Source organism: Nuphar pumila, chromosome 12 (genome assembly GCF_984573655.1).
Source record: "Nuphar pumila chromosome 12, dmNupPumi1.hap1.1, whole genome shotgun sequence".
In the NCBI taxonomy this organism is placed as follows: domain Eukaryota; kingdom Viridiplantae; phylum Streptophyta; class Magnoliopsida; order Nymphaeales; family Nymphaeaceae; genus Nuphar; species Nuphar pumila.
The window spans coordinates 36249913-36273239 of NC_143260.1; the positions used below are offsets into that span (position 1 = coordinate 36249913).

The 23327-nt window shown below is 37.9% G+C and overlaps 1 protein-coding gene across 1 annotated transcript in view; it reads left to right on the plus strand.

Annotated features, from left to right (window-relative positions):
• The first annotated feature begins 7045 nt into the window (after positions 1–7045).
• EMB2458 (FtsH extracellular protease family) overlaps positions 7046–23327 on the plus strand; it is a 117669-nt gene continuing 101387 nt past the window's right edge. The window contains exons 1-2 of the mRNA XM_089982799.1: positions 7046–8430; positions 15936–16404. Of these exons, the coding sequence (XP_089838925.1) occupies positions 7361–8430; positions 15936–16404 (1539 nt within the window). The 5' untranslated portion in view covers positions 7046–7360. The remainder of the gene's footprint in view (positions 8431–15935; positions 16405–23327) is intronic.

Consider the following 23327-nt stretch of genomic DNA (forward strand, 5'->3'; position numbering starts at 1 on the left):
TCTCTCTCTCTCTCCGGCTCTCCACTCTCTACAAGGTTGCGTTGTGACTCCACCTTTGGTCCCCTCCACCCTCCTGTGAGATCGAGACACCATTGCCTTTGTTGGTTTGCCCACTAGCCATTTGTTGTTCACACATCTCTCTCACTCTCCTATAACTACAGTGTTGGCCTACAACACTTATTTGGGCCACCAACCACTTGTCGTATGGCATCAACCTCCCCTCAAGTGCGGCACCTTTGACTTGCGTCAAGCCGCCTTCTCAACACTGCAACACACCACTACATTCTTCTTCTTTCCAATTTTCCTTTTCAAAATATTCCTCGAATAGGGTTCTTATTTTAAGTTTTTTTTTTATTGGCATGATATGATGTGTATTAGGGTTTAGTTTTTAAATTTAGTCTGTTTTTTAAATAACATTACCATTTAATTAAGGTTTTTATGTATTTTTTAATTTGCATTAAGCATGTAATGAATACCTAATTTTGATTAGAACATTAGGGGTATTGTTTATTTTTCAATTAGCACAAATCCTTGAATCTTTTAAGATTTAGGATATTGATTTGGATTTTTCAAATGACAAATTTTTAATTAGTGTTTATTTTTTTAATGTTTTTTAGTTATCATAATATATGCTAATAGCGGGGTATCCCATGTGGTAAGCAGGGTCCTGTGCCAAGCTGAAGGCCTAGGTTAACCAAACTCTTTTTTCAAAAAAAAATTGTATGTAAATAGCATGCATGTTTTGATTTTACAAATTTCATTTGTTTTTTTTTCAACTAGTATAATGTATGGTGTTTGTTAAGGTTTAGCTTTTCTAGTTTATTTTGTAAATAACATGAATGTTTAATTAGGGTTTTAAGGTTTTTATGTATTTTTTAAATTAGCACGAGGCAATTAACTGATGCTTGATTTTGGTTAGACAATTAGTTTTTTTTTTCAATTCGCATAAAATTATGATTTTTCTAGGAAACCATGCATTGATTTGGACTTTTCCAAATGATATAAATGTTTAATTATGGGTTCAAGTTTTTTTTTGTTCTTTTTTAGGGATTTATGTGATAATAGCATAAATGTTTTGATTTTAGGGGTCTTGTTTGTTTTTTCTAAATGTATGATGCGTGTTAAGGTTTTTGGTTTTTATTTAGTTTATTTTTTACATACCATAAATATTTAATTAGAGTTTTAAGGTTTTTGTATGTTTTTAATTGGCATTAAACATATAATGAATGCTTGATTTTAGTTAGAATATTAGGGTTAATGAACGTAGATCCATGATTTTTTTTCTTTTAATATATCATTCAGCATGATTCCACTAATGAATGATTGATTTTGGTGATTACTTATCAAAACCCTAAATCTTTGATTTTTGTTAGAATTTCAGTTTTGTATTTATTTCTAAATATCATAAATATTTAATTAAGTAATTTTGTCTTTTTCAATCAGCATTAAACACGATTCCATGAATGCATGCTTCGTTCCGGTTAGAATTTTAGGGGTGTTATGTTTAATTTTTCAATTTAACATATTTATGAATCATGTTGTTAGAATTTAGGGTTTTGATTTTTTTTTTTTTTTGCATTTATGCCCCTAGTTTAGATTCCTTGCTCCACCCGCGACCACCAACATCACCACCACTACCATCTACCATAACCAATATTAACTAATTTTCTTTTTTTGTTCATTCAAATTTAGGTAGTTGGTGATCTAACCATTCACTTAATTGAAAAGAAGGGCAAACAATTTTTTAAATGGTAATGATAGGGGGGCTTCGGGATTAGCTGCTCCCACCTAACAAAGTCTTCAGATTTTTAAATTTCTTAAACTTTTTTTGTTGATCAAACCCTATAGATAGGATCTATAAGCATTATTTCGTAGAAAACGGGTTTTGAATCATGGATTATAGCATACATGTATGTTTTTTAAGACCTTTAAAAAACAATGGCTCATAATGTATCAAGATTTCATGAATTAAAAAAACCTATTTTTATGTCCAAAAAACATTATCTAGAGCATGATTCCTATAAAAATAAACCATGCCGAGTGCATCCATAAGGTTTAATTGAGAAGGTACAACCTACAACCATGATTTTGAGTATGTGAGAGTAGGTATTCCGGTGCACTGCAACATTACTCTTTTTCTAAACAAGCAATAAATAAAAATAGATCCATACAGAGTATGTTTTTTTTTCAAATGAGAGAATACTTGAGTTGGTAATTCAAGAACAAGTTGAGCCGACTACACAAAAATGACATGTAACTTGCTCAAAGTTGGCATTGCCCAGCTATGGATTCAAAAAAATAGAAAGTAGCTAGACATGGAGATGGATATTTGATTTGGTCCCAAATTTTGCACAAGCTTTTTTATGGCGAAGAGTCCTTGCCAAGAACATGTCACATGGGGCTTGTTTGATAGATTGTCTAGGATTAGACTAAATGAACAAAAAAAAAAGACATAACACTAGCTATGTTTATTATATAACAATTGTACCAAGTCCAACGTGTTTTTGGACTGTACTTCAATATTGTATTTCAAGTGTTTGTTGTTTGATAGTGAAATGCAGGCAACTTGGACATACATGGATAATGGGTCATATTACTTTGTTTTAGATCATATTACCGGATTTGCCTACCATTTATATGTTTTAACAAATTTATTATGGATTATTTGCCGATATATGGATCCAATTACGAAGGTATGTCTAAAACCATAGATTCAAATACCAAAACATAAAAAAATGTATTTAAAACAACTACGCAACAATTTGTTTGATATCCTGATATTATAATTAGTATCAGATATTGATCCAATTATGAATGTATGTATAAAATCATGGATTTTTCTTTGAATATGGATATCAAATTGGATCCAAATACTAAAACATACAAAAATATATGTGAAACAAATACATAATAATTTTTTTGATATTCCGACGTTAGAATTGGTATCAGATATGAATTCAAACATGACAATATGACTAAAATCATGGATTTTTGCCTCAAATATCAATCTCGAATTGAATCCAAATACCAAAACATACAAAAAGGTTTATAAAACAACTTTGCAACACCTTTTTTGGTATCTCGGTGTTATAATTAGTATCAAATATGGATGTAAATACGAATGTATGCCTAAAATCATATATTTACGTTATCAATTACGGGTATAAATTTGAATCCAAATACCAAAACATAAAAAATATAAAAAAAAACAAATACGCAACAATTTCATTTATTTAAAAATCAATTCCATATCTAAATGCACAACATGTTCCACTCATAGTCCACACGCAAAAGTTATTAGTTATTTGCACTCAATTTATCAACACAAGGGTGCTAAAAAAATTATTCAACAAGTTGAGGAAAAGAAAAGTGAAGATAAAATACTTGAAATCATGATAAATATGCCCAAAAATGAGTATTTTTTTTATATTTTTTTGAAAACTTGTTAAGGGAACGAGTAAATAAGGGAAATGCGCACTAGTGGATGACTCCTTTCTAAACAAAATACCAAAAAACTATCACAAACAAAGTGATGTTAAGAGTTCAATGTACACTATATTTACAAATTTATCATTCCAAACCATGCCCAAAATAAATCCTAAACAATCCAATACATTTCATATTTCCAACCAGATAAATAAACAAAAAGAAAAAGAGTTCAAAAAACAAATAACCTAGGCAAAAAAATAATAAAAAACACTCAAGCATCATATCCATATGGATTCCAATAACAAGCAAAACACAAAACTTAATAGACAACCAATTTTCCTTATTTCTATTCTAAAAAACAGGTAACAATCAAATTAGTGTTCTAGGATTTCCCAACAAGAACCTCCCAAAAAAGGGTAGCGAGAAACGATGGTGAGTTAGCGAGAGAAGGGCGTTGCTCGCTAAAGGCCGGAGGATGGGAAGGGGAGCACTAGGATCGGGGTTGAGAGAGGCAATGAGAGAGAGAGAGAGTGGGGGTACTCCGCGGTGAGGCAACGAGACATGGGGGAGCTCGAGGGTGAGGCAATGAGAGAGGGGGAGTGAGAGACAATGGTCTCTCTCAGCGTCGGGAGGGAGGCAACGAGGGTGTGTTGAACCAGAAGATCATTGTTTTTTTTTAATGATATTTTAAATATATAAAAAAAACAACGAAAGTAAATTGATTTGTAAAACCAAATCAAAAGAAAGCATTACCAACTATCATTTGAACTCAAAATTCAAAACCAACTACCATTTTATTTTCATTCAAAAGAAAGTTCATCTATATATAGTTCATTTAAAAAATCTGATGAACTACAAATATACATCTACAAAATGTCAAATTTTAAATTACATAGAAGTCTCAAAACACTCAATGGTCCCAAGAATAGAATGGTCCATGATCCAACTACATATATACTTAATTCATGCATCCATCTCCATTAAGCACACTTACCCATGGGTAACTAAAAAAAGAAAAGTATAGCAAGGGTGAGACTAACCACTGTCTCAACAAGCAACTTGACCTCCAGTTTGGCGATAGCGAACATAACAAGGTGTACAAGCAAACAAGACCTATCAAAGGTGCAATGCATAATCATAAGTTGAACATCTTTCTCTTTGCCAAAATTCGAGAAAAATAGTCCAAACACCGCACACATTCCATCATATTTATCAAAAAATTCACTCAAGAGTCTACTATGCCGAGCACATGAGTCGACTCTAAGCTAATTTGAGCATAAACAATGTTAGAAGTCGACTCTCTTGTCTCATAAGTTGACCATTGAGATAACTAATGCACTATAAACAGCATAAAAGAGTCAACTCTCATGTTTCAAGAGTCAACTCACCATATAAAGAAGTAGACTCCTTTAGTGTAGAAGTCAATTTTTTTGCATTACAACAACACTAGATAGAACAAGCATGGAAGAGTCGACTTATGATTGCAAAAGTCAACCCTCAGGCTAACCAGAACATGAGAATGCACTGGAGTCGACCCTAGAAATGCATGAGTCAACCGTTAAGGTATTTTAGTTCGGTCTCACACTATCAAAACTCCAAAAGCTAGGGGTTCGAAGCACCCAACTCTAATGAAACTCAATCCCAGCACATTTTCAAAATGAGAAAACACAATGGCAATCAAAACATCAATGAGACAATGATTCTACCAAACATATCAAACATTCAAAGCATGCTTTTTGACAAAATCATAACAAAAGGATTTGTAGTCTTAGCATGTTTGCTACTTACGAGAAAAGAAATTGAGTACCTACCTTGAATCACTTATTTGACTGGAATAAGTTCACTACAAACGCACACGAACACTCCCAACGTATTTATACACGACTTCCACACACAACACGAGTTCTCAAGCTATCACTCTTGAGCAAGGGAGTTATCCATATCGAAACACAGTCCAATCAGGAATTGGGGTACCTCCAAGCACCGCTCCAGCTACAACAACCTTGCAGCAAGGGTGCAACTCAACCACAGGTTGGTGGTGAAGCTGGTGGGTCATCCACTAAGGGAGACAGAAGGTGAAAGTGTAGGGAGAATGAGAGAGTAAGTGTGAGAAAGAGAGAGATAGAGGGCTAGCCAAGAGAGAAAAAAAGAGAAATACATTACTGACAGGGTTTCTTATAGGGCCCACACATCATGGGTATGGACTTAGGCAAAATGGATCTAAAAGGGTCAAATGTGGCTGAGTTCCAATCCGATCCCAATAAGCCAAAATCAGGAGCTCCTAGTTAACCTAGTAGTTGGTTTAACTAATTCCTTACCTAGTTAGTTTGACAAAAAATAAAACTAATAGAAAATCAAGATGCGACAAACGTGTTACGAGCATTTGCTGCATCTAGTATATGTTTCATACACCGTCCCAACCGGACCAAACTTCTGAAAACAGGTGAGGAGCAATGTATCAAACAAGGACTTGCACACCTGCAAGGTGACCCCACAGGTGGGGTCACCAACACCCAAGCATCTAGTAAAGGCACCCATACACCTGGTAGGAGTCGAACCTAGGAAGGAGTCAACAGTTTTTCTCCAGGCCAGCTGCCACTCGGGCGATCGTGGCAAATGAAAAGATGAATCTCATTGGCATTGGCTAAACAAAAACCAGCAATTGAGTGAGGAGAAATGGACTCTCATTTTGCCTTTACAAATGAAAGTTGCTTTCTCATTAGTGTGAGAATTAGAATTACAAGGGACCTAATGTGATTCTAATTCATATGATTTGGAGTCACACAACAAACCAAACTTAAATGGAATTGGTTTGTGCTAAATCATTTTTAGGATCCATATTTTATGTAAGGTCTATGTTCGGGTCCAGACAAAATCCAAACATTTTCACTTTTACACGTTAAATGTTACGTCATCATCTACATCTAGGATCTGGATTCACTCTTACTTCATCGGGTCTCATTCCGAGCAGGACTCTGGGTCGAATCAGTTGCAAATAATTCACAGGTCGAATTCGGATCAAGCATGATCGGACCCATTTGCACCATTATCCCGAATCACAATACACTTACCTCTGTACCTTTTTTCAGGGACGTTATTACGAGTACACCACCTCAAGAATCACTCATATCCCATCAAAGTAAAATTCCAATAATAGCCTCACACAGGGGTAGCCCCGTCACTCTCTTCACGGTTATCGACAGTACAGATGACGTAGGGCAAGCCCGTAATAAAATACCCCTCTGGTCGGCTACTTGGCACACCAGTAAAAGTTAAAAACAAAAAATATCGGCAACCAAAAACTCACGATAAATAAAATTTGTTGAAAAACGTTCGTTTTTTTTGGCAAAATATCGGAAATAAAAAATAAAATAAAATATAAAAAATATTTTTTTATAAATAAATACGAAAAAAATAGTTGAAAATAAAAACACACGGGTTCTTACGATAGAAATATGATAAAACATTGTATCGTGTTAAGAACGAGCTATTTATGTTTGTACTCAAGATAGCGATATTTGTAAAATATCGTATAAAATTAAAGTTTAAACTTTTAGGTAATTTCTTGCGATATTTTCGTGATATTTGTAGCCCTCGTCTTCGCGCGCCCTATCTTCTTCCTCGCCGGATAAAAGCGAAAGACGCACTTCCATCTCCTTCTCTTCTGAGACGGGTGTGAGGAAAAGGAATTCCAATTCCCCGCCGAAAGCTAACCCTAAACAATGGCGGGGATCGGAACACTCCTTTTCTCTCTGAAGAATCTCTTCTGCCGCTGAAGCAGACCTCCTGGGCTTCGCTTTTTCCTCCGAAAAGCCAAACGCGGGGGAAGTCGCGAAACCCGAGTTCTCTCCGCGAGTTCTGCTTCTTCTTTCTCGTTTTTTTCTATGTTGTCGTTTTTTTGATTCGTTCTGTGCTATCGTTTCTTTGATCCATGGAGGCGACTCTCTTCTCACCGTCTTTTCCGAGAAATGCAGCCGCTTCGTCTCTTTGTAGACTCCCATTCCCTCGTTCCGCTCTTCCTCTACGTGATACCGTGACATTAAACCGGTTTCTTCGGGGAAATTGCTTTCTGCGGAGGAATTCAGTTCGTCCGCGGTGCTTTCGCCGGCTCAGAGTAGAGTCCTCGAGGCGCAGTCGGGAATTGTTTGGGATATTTCATGCGGTTCGCGATCTCGGCGATCTATGGCGCCCTCCGGACGAGGAGAGGACGAAGAATTGCGAACTAGGGTTTATACGGAAGAATCTGTCGCGTGCGTTTGTTATTTTGAGGTGTTTTGCTGGTGCCGATGGGAATGTGCTGAATTTCCTTCGAACGCCTATCGGCTTGGCAGTGTTCTGCGTTGCGGTCGGCCTGGTACCGAACCGGACGTTGCAGCGGCCGGCAATCGCCGCGCCTGCGGTTGCTGTGGCTGCTAAGAGAGGAGCTACTAAGGAGGAACAGTTGGGATGGAAGGAACACGAGTATGCAGATTACACACGGAGATTTCTAAACACGGTTGCTGTTCTGCTGCAGAGAATTGAGACAGTTAAGGTTTTTAAGGGCGAGAAGACGGATCCAAAAGTCAGGGAACTTTTTGCGGGTGTGGAGAAGGCTCTGAAGAATGTCAAGGCGAAAAAGAAGGAGCTCCAGAGTGAGATATTTGGAGGGTTGAATGCTGAATTGAGTCGGTTAAGGAAGGAGAAAGCCGAGCTCATACTTCAGGCAGAGAGTGCTCTGCAACCAGTTACAGGTGCAAGAAGAGAGCTGCTGAAATTGAGAAGGAGCGGTAAGGAGGGAAACGAAGCAACCGATAGAATCAGGGAGTTGGAGAAGACCATCGGTGCCGCAGAAGCTGAATATAATGGATTATGGGAGAAAGTGGATGAGATCGATGATGAGATTTCGAGGAAAGAGACGAGGGTCTACAGCATAGTGGTGAGAGAACTTCTGTTCATCGAGAGGGAAAGCGAGGCTCTGGTTCAGAAGTTCAACCACCAATGGAAGCACTCAACTTCTGAAAGGTACCTACAAACCACTGGGGACTTAACTTGCTTGCTTGTTATTGCAAATCTGGTGTTAAGGGTCATAATTTCATGAAAAATTCTTGCATGGTTGATCTTCATTTGTTTTTGGATGGTGCTTGATACTGGTGTTGACGAGAGACGTGCAATGGTGCTCTAATTTGTTATATGCTTGTCATTTCCTTGCGCCTCTTAAACATTTTGGTATACGCTATTTTAATGTGTAGATGATGCATTGCCTACTCCTTTGCAATATGTAAGTTTATTTATTGTTGATAGTATGATCTGCGGACTGCTTTCATGCACTTCATACAAGATGCATAGCGTTAAGGATAAGCATTAAGTCCAAGTTTGTTTGCACTGGTTGTTAGATTATCTCTTGATCTATGCAGAGGAGAGGTATATGTTTTTTGTGAATGACGTGGTACTTGTCAACAAGAAAAGTACATTTGGATACTTTGGAGGATAATTCTCTTGATCTAAAGCATTGTTAACAAAAGATTTCTCTAACTCGAGAAATTCTGTGTTTGGGCTTACCAAATGTAATCCAAACATGAATAATGAAAATTTCCCCGCCAAGTGGTTGGAAGAGCATATCTTTCTTCTTTGTGTTATTTGCCTTATGCAGGAACAACTAAAATGAACGGTGAACCCCTAAAGAAAGCAACAAAACCATAGAAAGGAATAATGAATTCTCTGATTAGGGTTATATAAGGAAGGTAAGGGAGAACGACAAAACACTGTTCATAAAAAACTCCAGGACAATATGGGTAGCATGCTGATTGGCTTCCATGGTGACGGTGCTGCTGCTCCGATGAGCTTGTTGCTCATCATTCTCATCTTGAAAAATCTCCTCTTTTGTACCTATCTGCTCGACATGAAAAGATGGGTCCACATAATCTTTAGAACAACAAAATTTGGGGGATACCAGAAAGAAAGAGAAAGAGATTGTACAGAAGACTCTTTGAATGTCTGTTATCAAGCCAATGTTTGGGAAGTGGAAGGGTTGCATGGGTGGAAAGGGGTTAGAATCAAGTGAACTAAAATAAAATTCTATTTTGAACATTAAATGAATAATTGATTATTTAAGGCTTCTACCAGTATGGATTCCACACCTTGTCAGATCTGGGTATGCTTTAATGTTATTTCTAGGAGTAGCATTCACATGATATATTTGCTTATGTTTTATTTTGTACATTGTTTTGTTGAATGCTTAGCATTCCCTGCAAAATTGGTTTCTTTAATTACATAGAAAAGGGTTTCTTAACACTTTATTACTTTGCATTGAATTTTCTTTTTCGTTTGTCTCTCTTTTACCATGTCATTTGATTTTCTGCAGTCTTATTTTATTTTTAATAGTTACTTCTCATTAAGTGATGCTTCAACAATTCTTTTGGGATACTTATGATTTGTCGAACTTGTGAAAATATGTCAAAAATGAGATAAAGAGTGCGATGAGCACAACACCACCAATGTGCACAAAAGCACAAGAACACTTAGAACAAATGTACACAAAGGTACAATAAAGAAACTCAAATGCACAAAGGCATACAAAATATAAAGAATTTTATTGAGAGGCTTGGAGAACAAAAGCTCCAAGAAGTGAAGTTTACAAAGGGGGAACTCCCCTATTTATAAGAGGGAAAAGGAGCCTTGGAGGGGCTCCACTAGCTGTTGGAGCCCCTCCAACGGTTAGAATTCTAACCGTTGGAGAGGCTCAACAGCTAGTGTTGAGCCCTCCAAGGTTGACTTTGAGTCAACAAAGAAATAAAGAAGAAAAAAGACAAAAAAGGGAAAAGGAAAAAAGAAAAGAAAAGTAAAAAGAGGAAAAAGAATTACAGCATATTCATAATTATGAATATGCGCAAAATGGAGAGAAATGACTAAAATACCCTTTCGGGTTTTACAGAAAAAAGAAAACATATATATTTACACACACATATATATATATATATATATATATATATATAGATAGATACATATACATATATACGTGATGTATATATGTATATGTATCTCTCTTTATATATATATGCAAATATTTACATAAAGAGAGATACATTTTAACACCCTCCCTCAAACTTAGGGCACAATGACCGAAAGTTTGCTAAGGAGAAAGTTGAATCTTGGGGAACAAAGCGCCTTGGTGAAGAAATCTGCTAACTGATATTCTGACGTCACATAAGGAAGATCGATGACTTTTTGTAGATATGCCTCACGGACATAATGACAGTCCATCTCAATATGCTTTGTCCGCTCATGAAACGTGTGGTTCTTGGCAATATAGATTGCACTCTTATTATCACAACATAACTTTGTGGGTTCTTGAATTGGAATCCCCATGTCTTGCAGCAACTGATGAATCCAGACAATCTCAATAGTTGTAGATGCCATGACTCGATATTCTGCTTCGGTGGATGATAGAGACACCTTCTGTTGCTTCTTACATCTCCATGAGATCAGGGATTCACCTAAAAAAATACAAAAGCCTGTAGTGGAGTGACGGTTATTTGGGTCACCTCCCCAATCAGAGTCAGTATATGCAATTAAATTCAACTCAGAAGAAGAGGAAAGAAAAACTCCCTTGTTTAAAGTTCCCTTTAAGTATCTGACAACTCGGAGAACGGCACTCATATGAACGGATGTAGGAGCATGCTGAAATTGGCTTGCAGTATGCACGGCATGAGAGATGTCCGGCCTTGTGATGCTAAGATACATTAGAGATCCCACAAGTTGCCGATAGGGAGTAGGATCCTCCAAAGGTTTCCCATCATCGATCTTCATTTTTGATCCCACAATTTCAGGGGTCTCACAGATTTTATCATCAGTAATACCTGATCTGTCAAGAATCTCACAGGCAAGTTTAGTTTGAGACAAAAAATAGCCTCTATGAGAGTAGGCTACCTCAATACCAAGAAAGTAAGTCAGATACCCCAGGTCTGACATTTCAAACCTTTCTTTTAAAGTGGTTTTAATGTTTCTGATGCCTTTTATGTCACTACCTGTTATCAACATATCATCAACATATAACAGTAAAATCACAATTCCTGCATCAGACTTTTTGACAAACAGAGCAGTGTCAGTGTAGCATGAGGAAAAACCATTTTGAACCATTACATCATTAAATCGATCATACCAAGCCTTAGGGGCTTGTTTTAAACCATAAAGCGCTTTTTGCAAACGAAGGACTTTCCCCTTTGGTATGTTCATACCAGGAGGAGCATCCATGTAGACTTCTTCATTAAGGTCCCAATTTAGAAATGCATTTTTAACATCCATTTGGTAAATATTCCATTTTTTAATAGATGCAATGGTGATCAAACACCTTACAGTAACCATTCGTGCAACAGGAGCAAAGGTTTCTTCGTAATCGATGCCGTATTCTTGACTATATCCTTTTGCGACAAGACGGACTTTATATCTTTCAAGAGTGCCATCACTCTTGGTTTTGACTTTAAAAACCCATCTACGTCCTATTGTTTTCTTTCCTTCTGGAAGACATTGAAAAACCCACGTTTTGGCTTTGTTGAGGGCTCTAAGTTCGTTGTCCATGGCATCCCTCCATTCAATCATTTCCGTAGCTTCTTTAAAATTTCTAGGTTCTTGGTATGAGTGAATGGCACTAAGACATGCCCTATGTTTTGGAGAAAAAGACTCATAGGATATAAATCTAGAAGGATTTCTCCTAGATCTTTCAGTTCTTCGAGAGTTGTTGGAAGATTCACTAAGATCACTATATTTCTCTATTGCACTTCTAAAAGTGCTTTTATCTCTATGAGTATAGGTAATTGGTTCATTTATCATTTATTCTTCATCATGAATGGTTTGAGGAATACATTCACTTATATCCTCATTCTCTTTTAATTCATCATCGCTAAAATCTTCATTTCTAGATAATAGTTCAAACAAAAAAGAATAATCGGCATTATCTTCATGAGTTTTGTGTTCTTCAAAACCACTTATGTTTTCTAAAAAGGTTACATTTCTTGAAACATATAGTTTATCATTTTTAATATCATAACACCTAAAACCTTTTTGGGTTTCCGAATATCCTAAAAAAGCACAAGGAATAGCTTTGGGAGATAATTTATCATTCTTATCGGTGAGAACAAAACATTTACAACCAAAAATTCTTAACCTATTGTAGTCGGGTTCTTTTTTATACAAGATTTCATATGGAGATATTTGGTTCAAGTTTTTGGATGGAAGTCGGTTGATGAGATAAACCGATGCAAGAGCCGCTTCGGCCCAAAATCTTTTTGGAATTTTTTGAGAAATTAACAAAGTTCTTGTAGTTTCAATTATGTGTCTATGTTTTCGTTCGGCCAACCCATTTTGTTGGGGAGTTTTGGGACAAGACCGTTGATGAACAATCCCATTATTTTCAATATAACTTTTGAAATCATTTGAGAGATATTCTCCCGCGGAGTCGGTTCTAAAAATTTGTAATTTACTATTGAATTGATTTTGTATTAACATGTGAAAGATCTTAAAAGTAAAGAAAACCTCATGTTTATGTTTGAGGAAGTATATCCAACTATACCTTGAAAAATCATCCACATAAATAACATAATATGAAAAACCTCCCTTAGACACAACGGGTGCCGGTCCCCATACATCCGAATGCACAATTTCGAAAGGTTTGGTTGAAAACATAGTTCTTTGTCCAAAAGGTAAGCTTCTCATTTTACCAAGAATGCAATCATTACAATTGAAATTGTCTTTACATAAGGTTTTAGCAAAATGTAAATATGAAAGCTTGACAATATTTGGATGCCCAAGGCGTTTATGCCAAACATTTATATCCTTATGTTGGGCAACATTACAAAAAGAGGTTTTTGGAATTTGAAGAAATTCCATGAGATAAAGATCTCTCTTCCTAGAGCCTTCCCCAATCAACTTCCCGGACCGGCGATCCTGTATCCAACATTTATTTGATGAGAATTTGATATCACACCCATGATCCGATAGTTGAGAGACGGAAAGCAAATTTAAATTTAGTTTTGGTATAAATCTAACTTTTGGAATAAAAAAAACCTTGTCTTTCAAAATCACCAATTCCTTTTATTTCAAGAGAAGCCCCATCCGCGGTGGAGACAAAAGAGGGTGACAAATTTTTTGAGTATTTAGAAAGTGACAAAACATTTGGAGTCATATGAAAGGATGCACCCGAGTCTAAGAGCCAAAGAGTCTTACCGGGAGGAGAGAAGGTGGTCATGGCGGCTCCGGAAACGGATCCCTTGAGGAGTGGTTGAAGAGCTTCCATGATTTGATTGAGAGCCAAAGTAGCATGATTGGAAGTAGAAGGACCTTCCTCCTTGGTTGATTGGAAAGTAGTAGACATAGCCACCATCTTCTTCCATTTAGGGCATACCAGTTTAATGTGACCCGGTTCTTTGCAAAAATGGCATATGATCTTACTATAATCTCTCCTTCCATAATGCCCACCATTTTCTCTTTCTCCTTGATTTTTGTTAAAATGAGGGGGTTTATAGGTTTTAACATTATTCCCCGGTCTTGAGACGGCATAAGCACCCTCATCCTCATCTTTAGAGGGAACGGCCAACACACTTAGATTGGTTTTATTCATTCCCAATCTAGTTTCTTCTCCACTTAATTTGGTAAGCACATCTTCCAAAGGAGGGGAAGAGAAAGAAGATAAGAGAGAGGATCTAGTTTGTTCAAACTCGGGTCTAAGCCCATTTAAAAAGTTAAAGAAATGATCCTCTTCTAGTTGTTTGGCCCTCAATTCAATAGCCTCACCGCTCCATTTAGGTTCTTGGAGGGCAAGCTCATCCCAAATAGTGGATAACTCGGCGAAATACTCTCTAACGAACATTTCTCCTTGTTGAAGGGTTAAGGCCTTCTTTTGGAGATAGTACTTATGGGACAAATCTCTTGAAGTATACATTCTTTCAAGATATTCTCATACTTGACATGCCTTTTTGAACTTTAGAATATTGGCATTAATTTTGGTCTCAACCGAAGAGAAGAACCATGAGAGAATTTTGTAGTTTTTCATTTCCCATTCTTCATGCTTCTTATTGTAATCTTCAAAAGCCTTTTCTCTTTCTTCTCCCTCAAGAACCTTGATCTCCCCTTTGTCAAGAGTAGTAATTTTTGGTACGGGTTCGGGAATAGTTCCTTGAACATATCCCCAAAGTCCCTTTCCTTTTATATGGGCCTCCATATTCCCGGCCCATACATGATAATTCGTTCCATTCAATTTGAAGCCAAGAGAGAAGTGCGAATCCTTTTCGCCCATTAGAGAGGATACAAAGAGGAATAAATGCGTACCACAAAGCGAAATGAGTCCCTTCTTGATGTAGGAAGCTTGCAAAATATAGAATGAAGAGCCGAGTCTTCACTTCCACCACCACAACTCAATGACACGCTTTACGAGGTATTCCAACGAAGAGAAATAAGAGCACGATCTTCTTTTCCTTTAAGCCTAGCTCTGATACCATGTGAAAATATGTCAAAAATGAGATAAAGAGTGCGATGAGCACAACACCACCAATGTGCACAAAAGCACAAGAACACTTAGAACAAATGTACACAAATGTACAATAAAGAAACTCAAATGCACAAAGGCATACAAAATATAAAGAATTTTATTGAGAGGCTTGGAGAACAAAAGCTCCAAGAAGTGAAGTTTACAAAGGGGGAACTCCCCTATTTATAAGAGGGAAAAGGAGCCTTGGAGGGGCTCCACTAGCTGTTGGAGCCCCTCCAACGGTTAGAATTCTAACCGTTGGAGAGGCTCAACAGCTAGTGTTGAGCCCTCCAAGGTTGACTTTGAGTCAACAAAGAAATAAAGAAGAAAAAAGACAAAAAAGGGAAAAGGAAAAAAGAAAAGAAGAAAAGTAAAAAGAGGAAAAAGAATTACAGCATATTCATAATTATGAATATGCGCAAAATGGAGAGAAATGACTAAAATACCCTTTCGGGTTTTACAGAAAAAAGAAAACATATATATTTACATATATATATATATATATATATATATATATATATAGAGATAGATACATATACATATATACGTGATGTATATATGTATATGTATCTCTCTTTATATATATATGTAAATATTTACATAAAGAGAGATACATTTTAACAGAACTTTCCCAAAGCAGTCTCTTCTTGTATGATGGACAGCTGGAAATGTGCTACAAGATGTTTTATCTTGATATAGAGGTCTCCTGCCACTAAGGGGTGTGGACAGTCGTGAATCTAACAAAGCTTCAGTCACATCCAGTGCACATGAAACCATTTTCCAAAGAAAATGCAAACACGAAAAATTATGGAAACACGGTTGGATGTTTTTAGTCCACGAGATTTAGTTCTTGAGTTAAATAATTTACTTGCTAGCTCTTGTTTGCAATTACTTTATTGTTCTATTCTGGGCTTCCCCAGTGGTTGTTACTTATAGCACGAGAATGCAAAAGACGTTATTCTCTTCATGGCTTTACAGCCTCTTAATTTGGTTAGATCTGTGGTTGCAGTGAGGACAAAGGATTCGCTAGTGGGCTATCAGTCTCTGATATTCGTGCCCAACTAGAAAAGGCCAGATTGGATGTTCTGGAGCAATTGATTCTGCCAAGTGTTGTGGAACCAAATGGTTCTGATTTGTTGGACTCTAGCATCAAGGATTTTGTTGTAAATATAAAGCAGGTATTTAAAGAGTCAAGGGAGATGCAAAGACATTTAGAATCTTCTATAAGACGGAAAATGAAGAGGCATGGGGAGGAAAAACACTTTTATCAAAAAACTCCAGAAATTGAAGCAGTGAAGGGGTATCCAGAAGTAGAATTAAAGTGGAAATTTGGAGAGAAAGAGGTTGTTGTACCAAATGCTGTCAGTCTTCAGTTATATCATGGATGGAAGCAGTGGCGAGAAGAAGTTAAGGCAAACTTGAAGCGAAAGTTGCTCAAAGACAGTGATCATGCTAAGCAGTACATGGCCAGAAGACAGGTAGTCTTTGCTGCTTTTTGGAAGCACATTCAATTTTGTATAAAAACAATATATTACCATCGACAACATGTTGGTTTTTGTTTGGATTTTTTTCCTAAATTTGTTACAGCCCTGTTCATGAAAATATAGCTAACAGTGGTTGCTTCTATAGTATGTATCCATTTTGAAAGCCTTATTTTTTGACAATATTTTGATTACTTAAGTTTTACCAAGTATACTTTATCTCATTTTCAAATTGAAAGCTCATTTCTTGTTTCTAATCTTTTAAACTTCTTGAAATGTTAATCATGCAATGGTTCCAGACATGTTGGAGAAAAGCTCCAACAGTTTTCTGCTCCCATCAGAGGTTTTAAAGTCTCCATCTTTTATGTTAATTCTGTGTATGCCCCTGAAATTCACTTACGGCTGCATGATTATATATGCATGGCTTCTATGCACATGTGCAGTTACTGCCCCACTGCTTCTCTCTTGTGATTCTTCATGTACATACAAATATTGTTGCGGGTCCACAAGGGCTCCACATACCTGGCTAGGTGGGTCAGCTCAAGATGTTTATGTTGAAGGTGTCACGAAGTGGCAGGAACTTGAGACGAACAAAAAACAAATAAAGAGGAACTAAAGCATAAACATAGTTCATTTAACTATAGATAAAAAATAACATATTTATACATTCACAAGAATCACTAACAAATAAAATAAATAATTTTAAAATAAACAAAAATTATACATGAACCTCACTACAAAACAGTCCAACACAAACACACACAATGTGCATATTCATTCTCTCTCAAGAGCACACAGTGAGGCGTATGCCTCGTATAAATAGCCCACCAAAAGACTAGCCGTTAGGATGGTCTAACGGCTAGTTTGACTAGACATTAGACTACCCTAACAGCTAGAAGATCCCAAAACTAGTCCAACCGCTAGTTGGACTAGCTACCAATTACACAAAAATAAAAATAAAAATAGAATAGAAGGAAATCCTAAAACTAACCTACAAGTATACATGAGTATACTTGTCCTAAAAACCATAAGAAAAGGTATACCTAAAGTATACCTTGAATACAATAAAAATAAAAAATACACACAAACATTAGGAAAATACCTAAAGTACACTTAGGTGTAATTTGGTATATACAAGACAAGTACAATAACATAGGAAAATGTTACATATATCTTAACACCCACTCAAACTTGTGGTGGATCACCGAAAGTTTGCAAAAACAAGATAAGAATAGGTCTTCAATTGCCTCCATAAATGATCTTCAAGATGACATCTCCAAGCTTCAAGGCTCCTTCAATCATCATTAGAATTCCAAGTACTTTAATCTTCAAATCTCCACGGAGCTTTAGTTCAATCCACAACTTTTCTTAGTTCTTGCATTGAGGAAGCAACACAAAGCGACAACTACAACACAATGTGTGTGTATATATATATATATATATTAAAACAAAATAAATAGTTATAATATTAAATATATACACACACACGCACACACACACACACATGGAGAGAGGACGGTCAAGCACACAAAAAAAAACAAGAAAATACAATATATAGAAAATAAAATAATCATTTCAAATCACAAGAAAAAAACTATTTAGAAATATTTCTAAAACATTTACAATAATCATTGAAACAAGATTTAATGGCAATAATTTAAATCATGAATATAAACGAAAAAGAAATTAGAAAACTTAATTCAAAATTTTCGAAAATAATTAAGAGATACAATAATCCATTAAACAAGGACCATGGAATATTAAGATAACTTTGAAATCATTTCTCAAAAACCCAATAAGTCAAATATCCATATTCACAAAACCAATGTATCTCAAAAAATAGTAACAAGATACCACAATAATCATATATCAATATAGACTATCAAGAGGCAATCATGCTCAAGCAATATTTCAATGGCTAGTATAGACATTTCATATAAGGATATAAACTATCAATAATTCTAAACAATTATATCAAATTGTAAATAAGAAAACATCATGCAAGAGCAAGAGTACAATGTCTCAAAGAAATGCAAAAGTTCAATATAAATTTAAATAACAATAACAATAACAATATCAATATGAAATAAGTATAAATACATTCAATATATATCAATCTATGCAAACAAGACATTATAATGCATAATGCATGCTAATGGAGTCTTTAAAAATAACCATTTCCCATAAAGGCAGTGGGTCCATGAAAAAGATTAGCAAATACATGGAGAGTTTTTTTTAGAAATTCCACATACAACAAATTTTAACATCACAATAAGAGAATATTTTCACAAATCCCAACAAGGTTTAAAAAAATAGTTTGGTCTTGATGCAGTGAGGGAACCGCAACCTTCACTAGTGGGTGCCGATGTTGGGCTGCTCCTTCCAATGCACGATCGTGCGACACACAATAACCCAATGGCAACGTTGAAGCAAAGGCTCAGATCAATGGATCCGAGCAACAATTTATTATAAGATTGGTAATGCTCACAGTGGTTTGGACATATTCGGCGAAGGCCTAATGATGCTCCAATTAGAAGGATGGAGAAATGGGAAAATATATTAGTTAAAAGAGGTCGGGGTAGGCCTAGGAAGACATGGATGGAGGTGATAGGAAAGGATATGAATGCTTTGAACCTCACCGAGGACATGGCATTGGATAGAAATGATTGGAGGAGAAGGATTCATGTGGAAGACCCAGAATGATTTTCTTTTTTGGTTTATATCGCCGACCCCAATTGTTTTGGGATGAAGGCGTAGTTGTTGTTGTGTAATGCTCACAGTGAAAAGAAACAAATGAGTAGCAGAAAACTGAACAAAGTAGGCTGGAATGAAAATAGAACATAGAAGATAGAAACAACAATTAACGTGCCGCTGAATGAAAAAAAAGGAAAAGAAACATTGAAGATTCCAATAATCTGTCCTGCACGCAACCCTAGAATGGGTATTTAAAGTGTTCAGCTGTATTCGGGTCTCGGGTCCGGCCTTGGACCCTAGACGACTCCTATTTGCTGTTGGTTCTGGGGCGTCCAGGCCTGTGCTCATCTGGAGTAGGTACGTAGGGGGACATCATCCCTGCGTCTTGGTATCGTGATCTGGGTCGGATCCACTACTTGGGTCCGATCCTCGATCCCTTCGTGCAGGTTCGGTCCTCTGCCTGTGTCATGTGGTATGGATTTGGGTCGATCCTGCTTTGCATCATTCTCCCCTGGTTGGAAAAAAATCGGCTTTGACGACTTGTTGTCTCCACAGTAAGCATATAGATCAGACACATTAAAGATAGGCGAAATGTGCCAATCTTCGGGCAGTTCAAGGAGGTAGACATTCGGGCCCAATCGCCGAAGAATCTTGAAAGGGCCATATTTCTTAGGACTCAACTTGCCATAAGTACCCACTGGAAAACCCTCGGGACGCAGGTAAACCCATACTAACTGACCAACTTGAAATTGAATATCGCGACGACCTTGGTCTACAAAAGCTTTGTAAGCTTCGTAACTCTCCACAAGCTTGACTCCGACTTGCCTATGTATATCACGCATGTACTCAATGGCATTAAACGCGTCTGGGAGACTGGTCACAGGTGCTAGATCTACTACATGAGTTGGTGGCCGACCATAAACCACTTGAAAATGAGACTTGCCCGTGGACCGGTTGATGGAGTTGTTATACGCGAACTCGGCTTGAGGCAAGACTAGGTCCCATGTTTTGACATTCTCCCCCACTAGACTCCTTAACAAGTTCCTAAGGGTGCGGTTCAAAACTTCGGTTTGGCCATTAGTTTGTGGGTGGTAAGCACTACTGAACTGGAGCGTGGTTTTCAATAAGGCCCATAACGATTTCCAAAAATGGCTTATAAAATGCGTGTCATGATCTGAGGTGATCGTGTGAGTCAATCCATGAAAACAGGCCACATCCTTGAAGTAGCATGGAGCTACTAACGAGGCGTCAATGGTTCACTTACACGGGACAAAATAGCCATTTTGGAAAAACGGTCAACCACAACTAAAATGAAATCAAAACGACGCGAGGTTCTGGGAAAGCCCACAATAAAATCCATGGACACATGTTCCCAAGGTCGCTTAGGGATGGGCAATGGAGTATACAAACCACTATTTTATCGTCGACCCTTGGACACTTGACACACTCGACAACTCTGAACAAACTTGACATCTTTGCGCATTTTGGGCCAAAAGTAGCGTTTATCTAACAAAGCGAACATCTTATCACGTCCAAAATGCCCAGTTAGTCCCCCTTCATGTAACTCGAAAATCAACTGGAGTCTAAGAGAGAATGCAGGCACACATAACTTATTACCTCGAAAAAGGTAACCGTTATGTATACTAAACTGTGGGTCGGCTGTGTTATCAGAGGAGAGGCACCCTTCCCAGACTTGCTGGAAATCAGGGTCCGTTGGGTACAACTCCTTGCACTGCTCGAACCCAATGACCTGCACTGACATAGTTATCAAAAGGCTATTTTTCCTGCTAAGTGCGTCAGCTACCTTGTTCAGAGTACCTGATTGATGGCGAATAGTGAATGTGTACTCTTGCAGGAAACTGACCCACTTGGCATGACGAGCACTCAACTTTTTTGACTATTCAAATACTTAATGCCTCATGATCCGTGTACAAGACAAACTCTTTATAAATAAGATAATGCCTCCAATAACGAAGGGCTTGTACCACGGCATAAAACTCAACATCATAAGTGGAGTACTGGCACCTGGCTTGAGTCAGCTTTTCACTAAAGAAAACAATGGGTCTGCGGTTCTGACTCAAGACTGCACCAATTTCCACTTTAGAGGCATCACACTCAACCTCAAAGACTGCGCTAAAATCAGGGAGGGCTAAGACGGGGGCACTAGTCATTTTCTCTTTGATAAGCGTGAAGCCTTTCCCGCGGTAGACGTCCAATTGAAACTAGTCTCCTTTAGGCACTCCGTGATAGGAGCCATGAGGGTGCTGAAGTTTCTCACAAAACGACGGTAGAAAGTGGCTAACCCGTAGAAACTACAGATCTCTCCTATAGTCTTTGGGGTAGGCCAATCTACAATCGCACGGACTTTGGCGGGATCCGCCTTAACTCCATCAGACGACACAATAAAACCTAAAAATACAACACTTGACGTCATAAACTCACACTTCTTGGCATTGACGTACAACTTTTCCCTCCGTAAAATCTCTAAGACCTCACACAAATGACTCAAATGATCAGACAAAGACGAACTATAAATCAGAATATCATCAAAATACACAATGACAAACTTCTCTATACAAGGACGCAACACTTGGGTCATCATGTTCATGAAAGTACTTGGGGCATTTGATAACCCAAATGGCATGACTAACCACTCATACAATCCATCACATGTCTTGAATGTCGTTTTTCACTCGTCCTCCTCCCAGATACGGATTTGGTGGTACCCACTTTTTAAATCAATTTTGGAAAAAATAAAGGCACCAGCCAACATATCAAACATATCATCTAACCGAGGAATGGGAAAACAGTACTTGACAGTGATGCGATTGATCGCTCTACTGTCGACACACATGCGCATAGACCCATCCTTCTTAGGAGTGAGCAGGGCGGGTACTGCGCAAGGGCTCACGCTCTCACGAATAAAACTCTTTTGCAGTAACTCCTGAACCTGCCTCAACAACTCAGCATGCTCGGATGGGTTTATGCGATACGCAGGGAGATTAGGGAGACTCGACCCGAGAACAAAATCAATGGCATGCTGCACCACCTGCGTCGAAGGTAGACCATCAGGAAGGTCATCTGACATAATGTCGCGAAATTCTTTAACAAGGGGTGCGATGTTCGCGGGAATGGGCAACAACCTACTCATCGACGGCTTAGCCACTAGGGCATAACAATAACCATCCTTCTGACAATGGCTCAAGAAAGACCGGTAAGATAGGCCCGTGAGCCGAAGAACTAGCTCAAGCTTATCCACAATGGGAAAACTGGTCTCTTTGATAAGGAGAACTATTTTGTGACCCTTAAAAATAAATGAGTACGTGTTCCTACGACCATCGTGAATGGTCTTGCGATTAAACTGCCAGAGACGTCCCAAAAGAATGTGACACACACTCATAGGGGCTACATCACACCACACCTCATCGTGGTAATGCTTCCCTATGAAGAATCGAACTAGACAACGCTAGGTGATAGGGACCTCATTTTCTCTTTTGAACCATGCTATCTTGTACGGTTGAGACAAATTTTTCGTTTTCAGGTTCAAGGTGGACACGACACTCTCGGACACCATATTCTCACACGCCCCAGTATCAATTATAACATCACATGCATGCCCCTCACAGTTGCACCGGGTTTTAAAAATGTTATTCCGCAACCATTTTGCAGGGGTCGCCTCTCGGAGTGTAGTCAAAATATGATGGATAGACAACAAATTTTCGACGTTGTCGTCGAACTCTATGACCTCCCTCTCGTCATCTCCTTCAACCAACGACTCACCCTCACTCTCACTATCAGACGCTGATTCAACAATACCCTCAATGAAATGGGCGTTTTTGCTCGCTGTGGGGCACTTGGACGCGACATGTCCTAACTCTTGATACCTAAAGCAACGGATGGTAGACTCACTAGGTTTGGCTTTGGATCTGGTATGGTACGCGGGTCCGGACTGGTCGGGTTTGCTAGGGTCTACTCTAGGGGTGGACTTTGAGTCTTTCTTCCTAGGGGAGCTCGCTCCCCTAGTTGGGAAACTCGACTTGGGTTGACTGGACTGGTCACTACGGGAGGTCCTATATTCCTGCCTCCTTTTCAATTTTTCCTCCACATTCATGACACAGCTGCTTGCCTGATCCAATGACTCGACCGTGACACAACTGAAATCATCAGAAATAGCAGGACAAAGACCAGAAATATACCTCGTGACCTGCTGACGGGCGGTTTCCTCG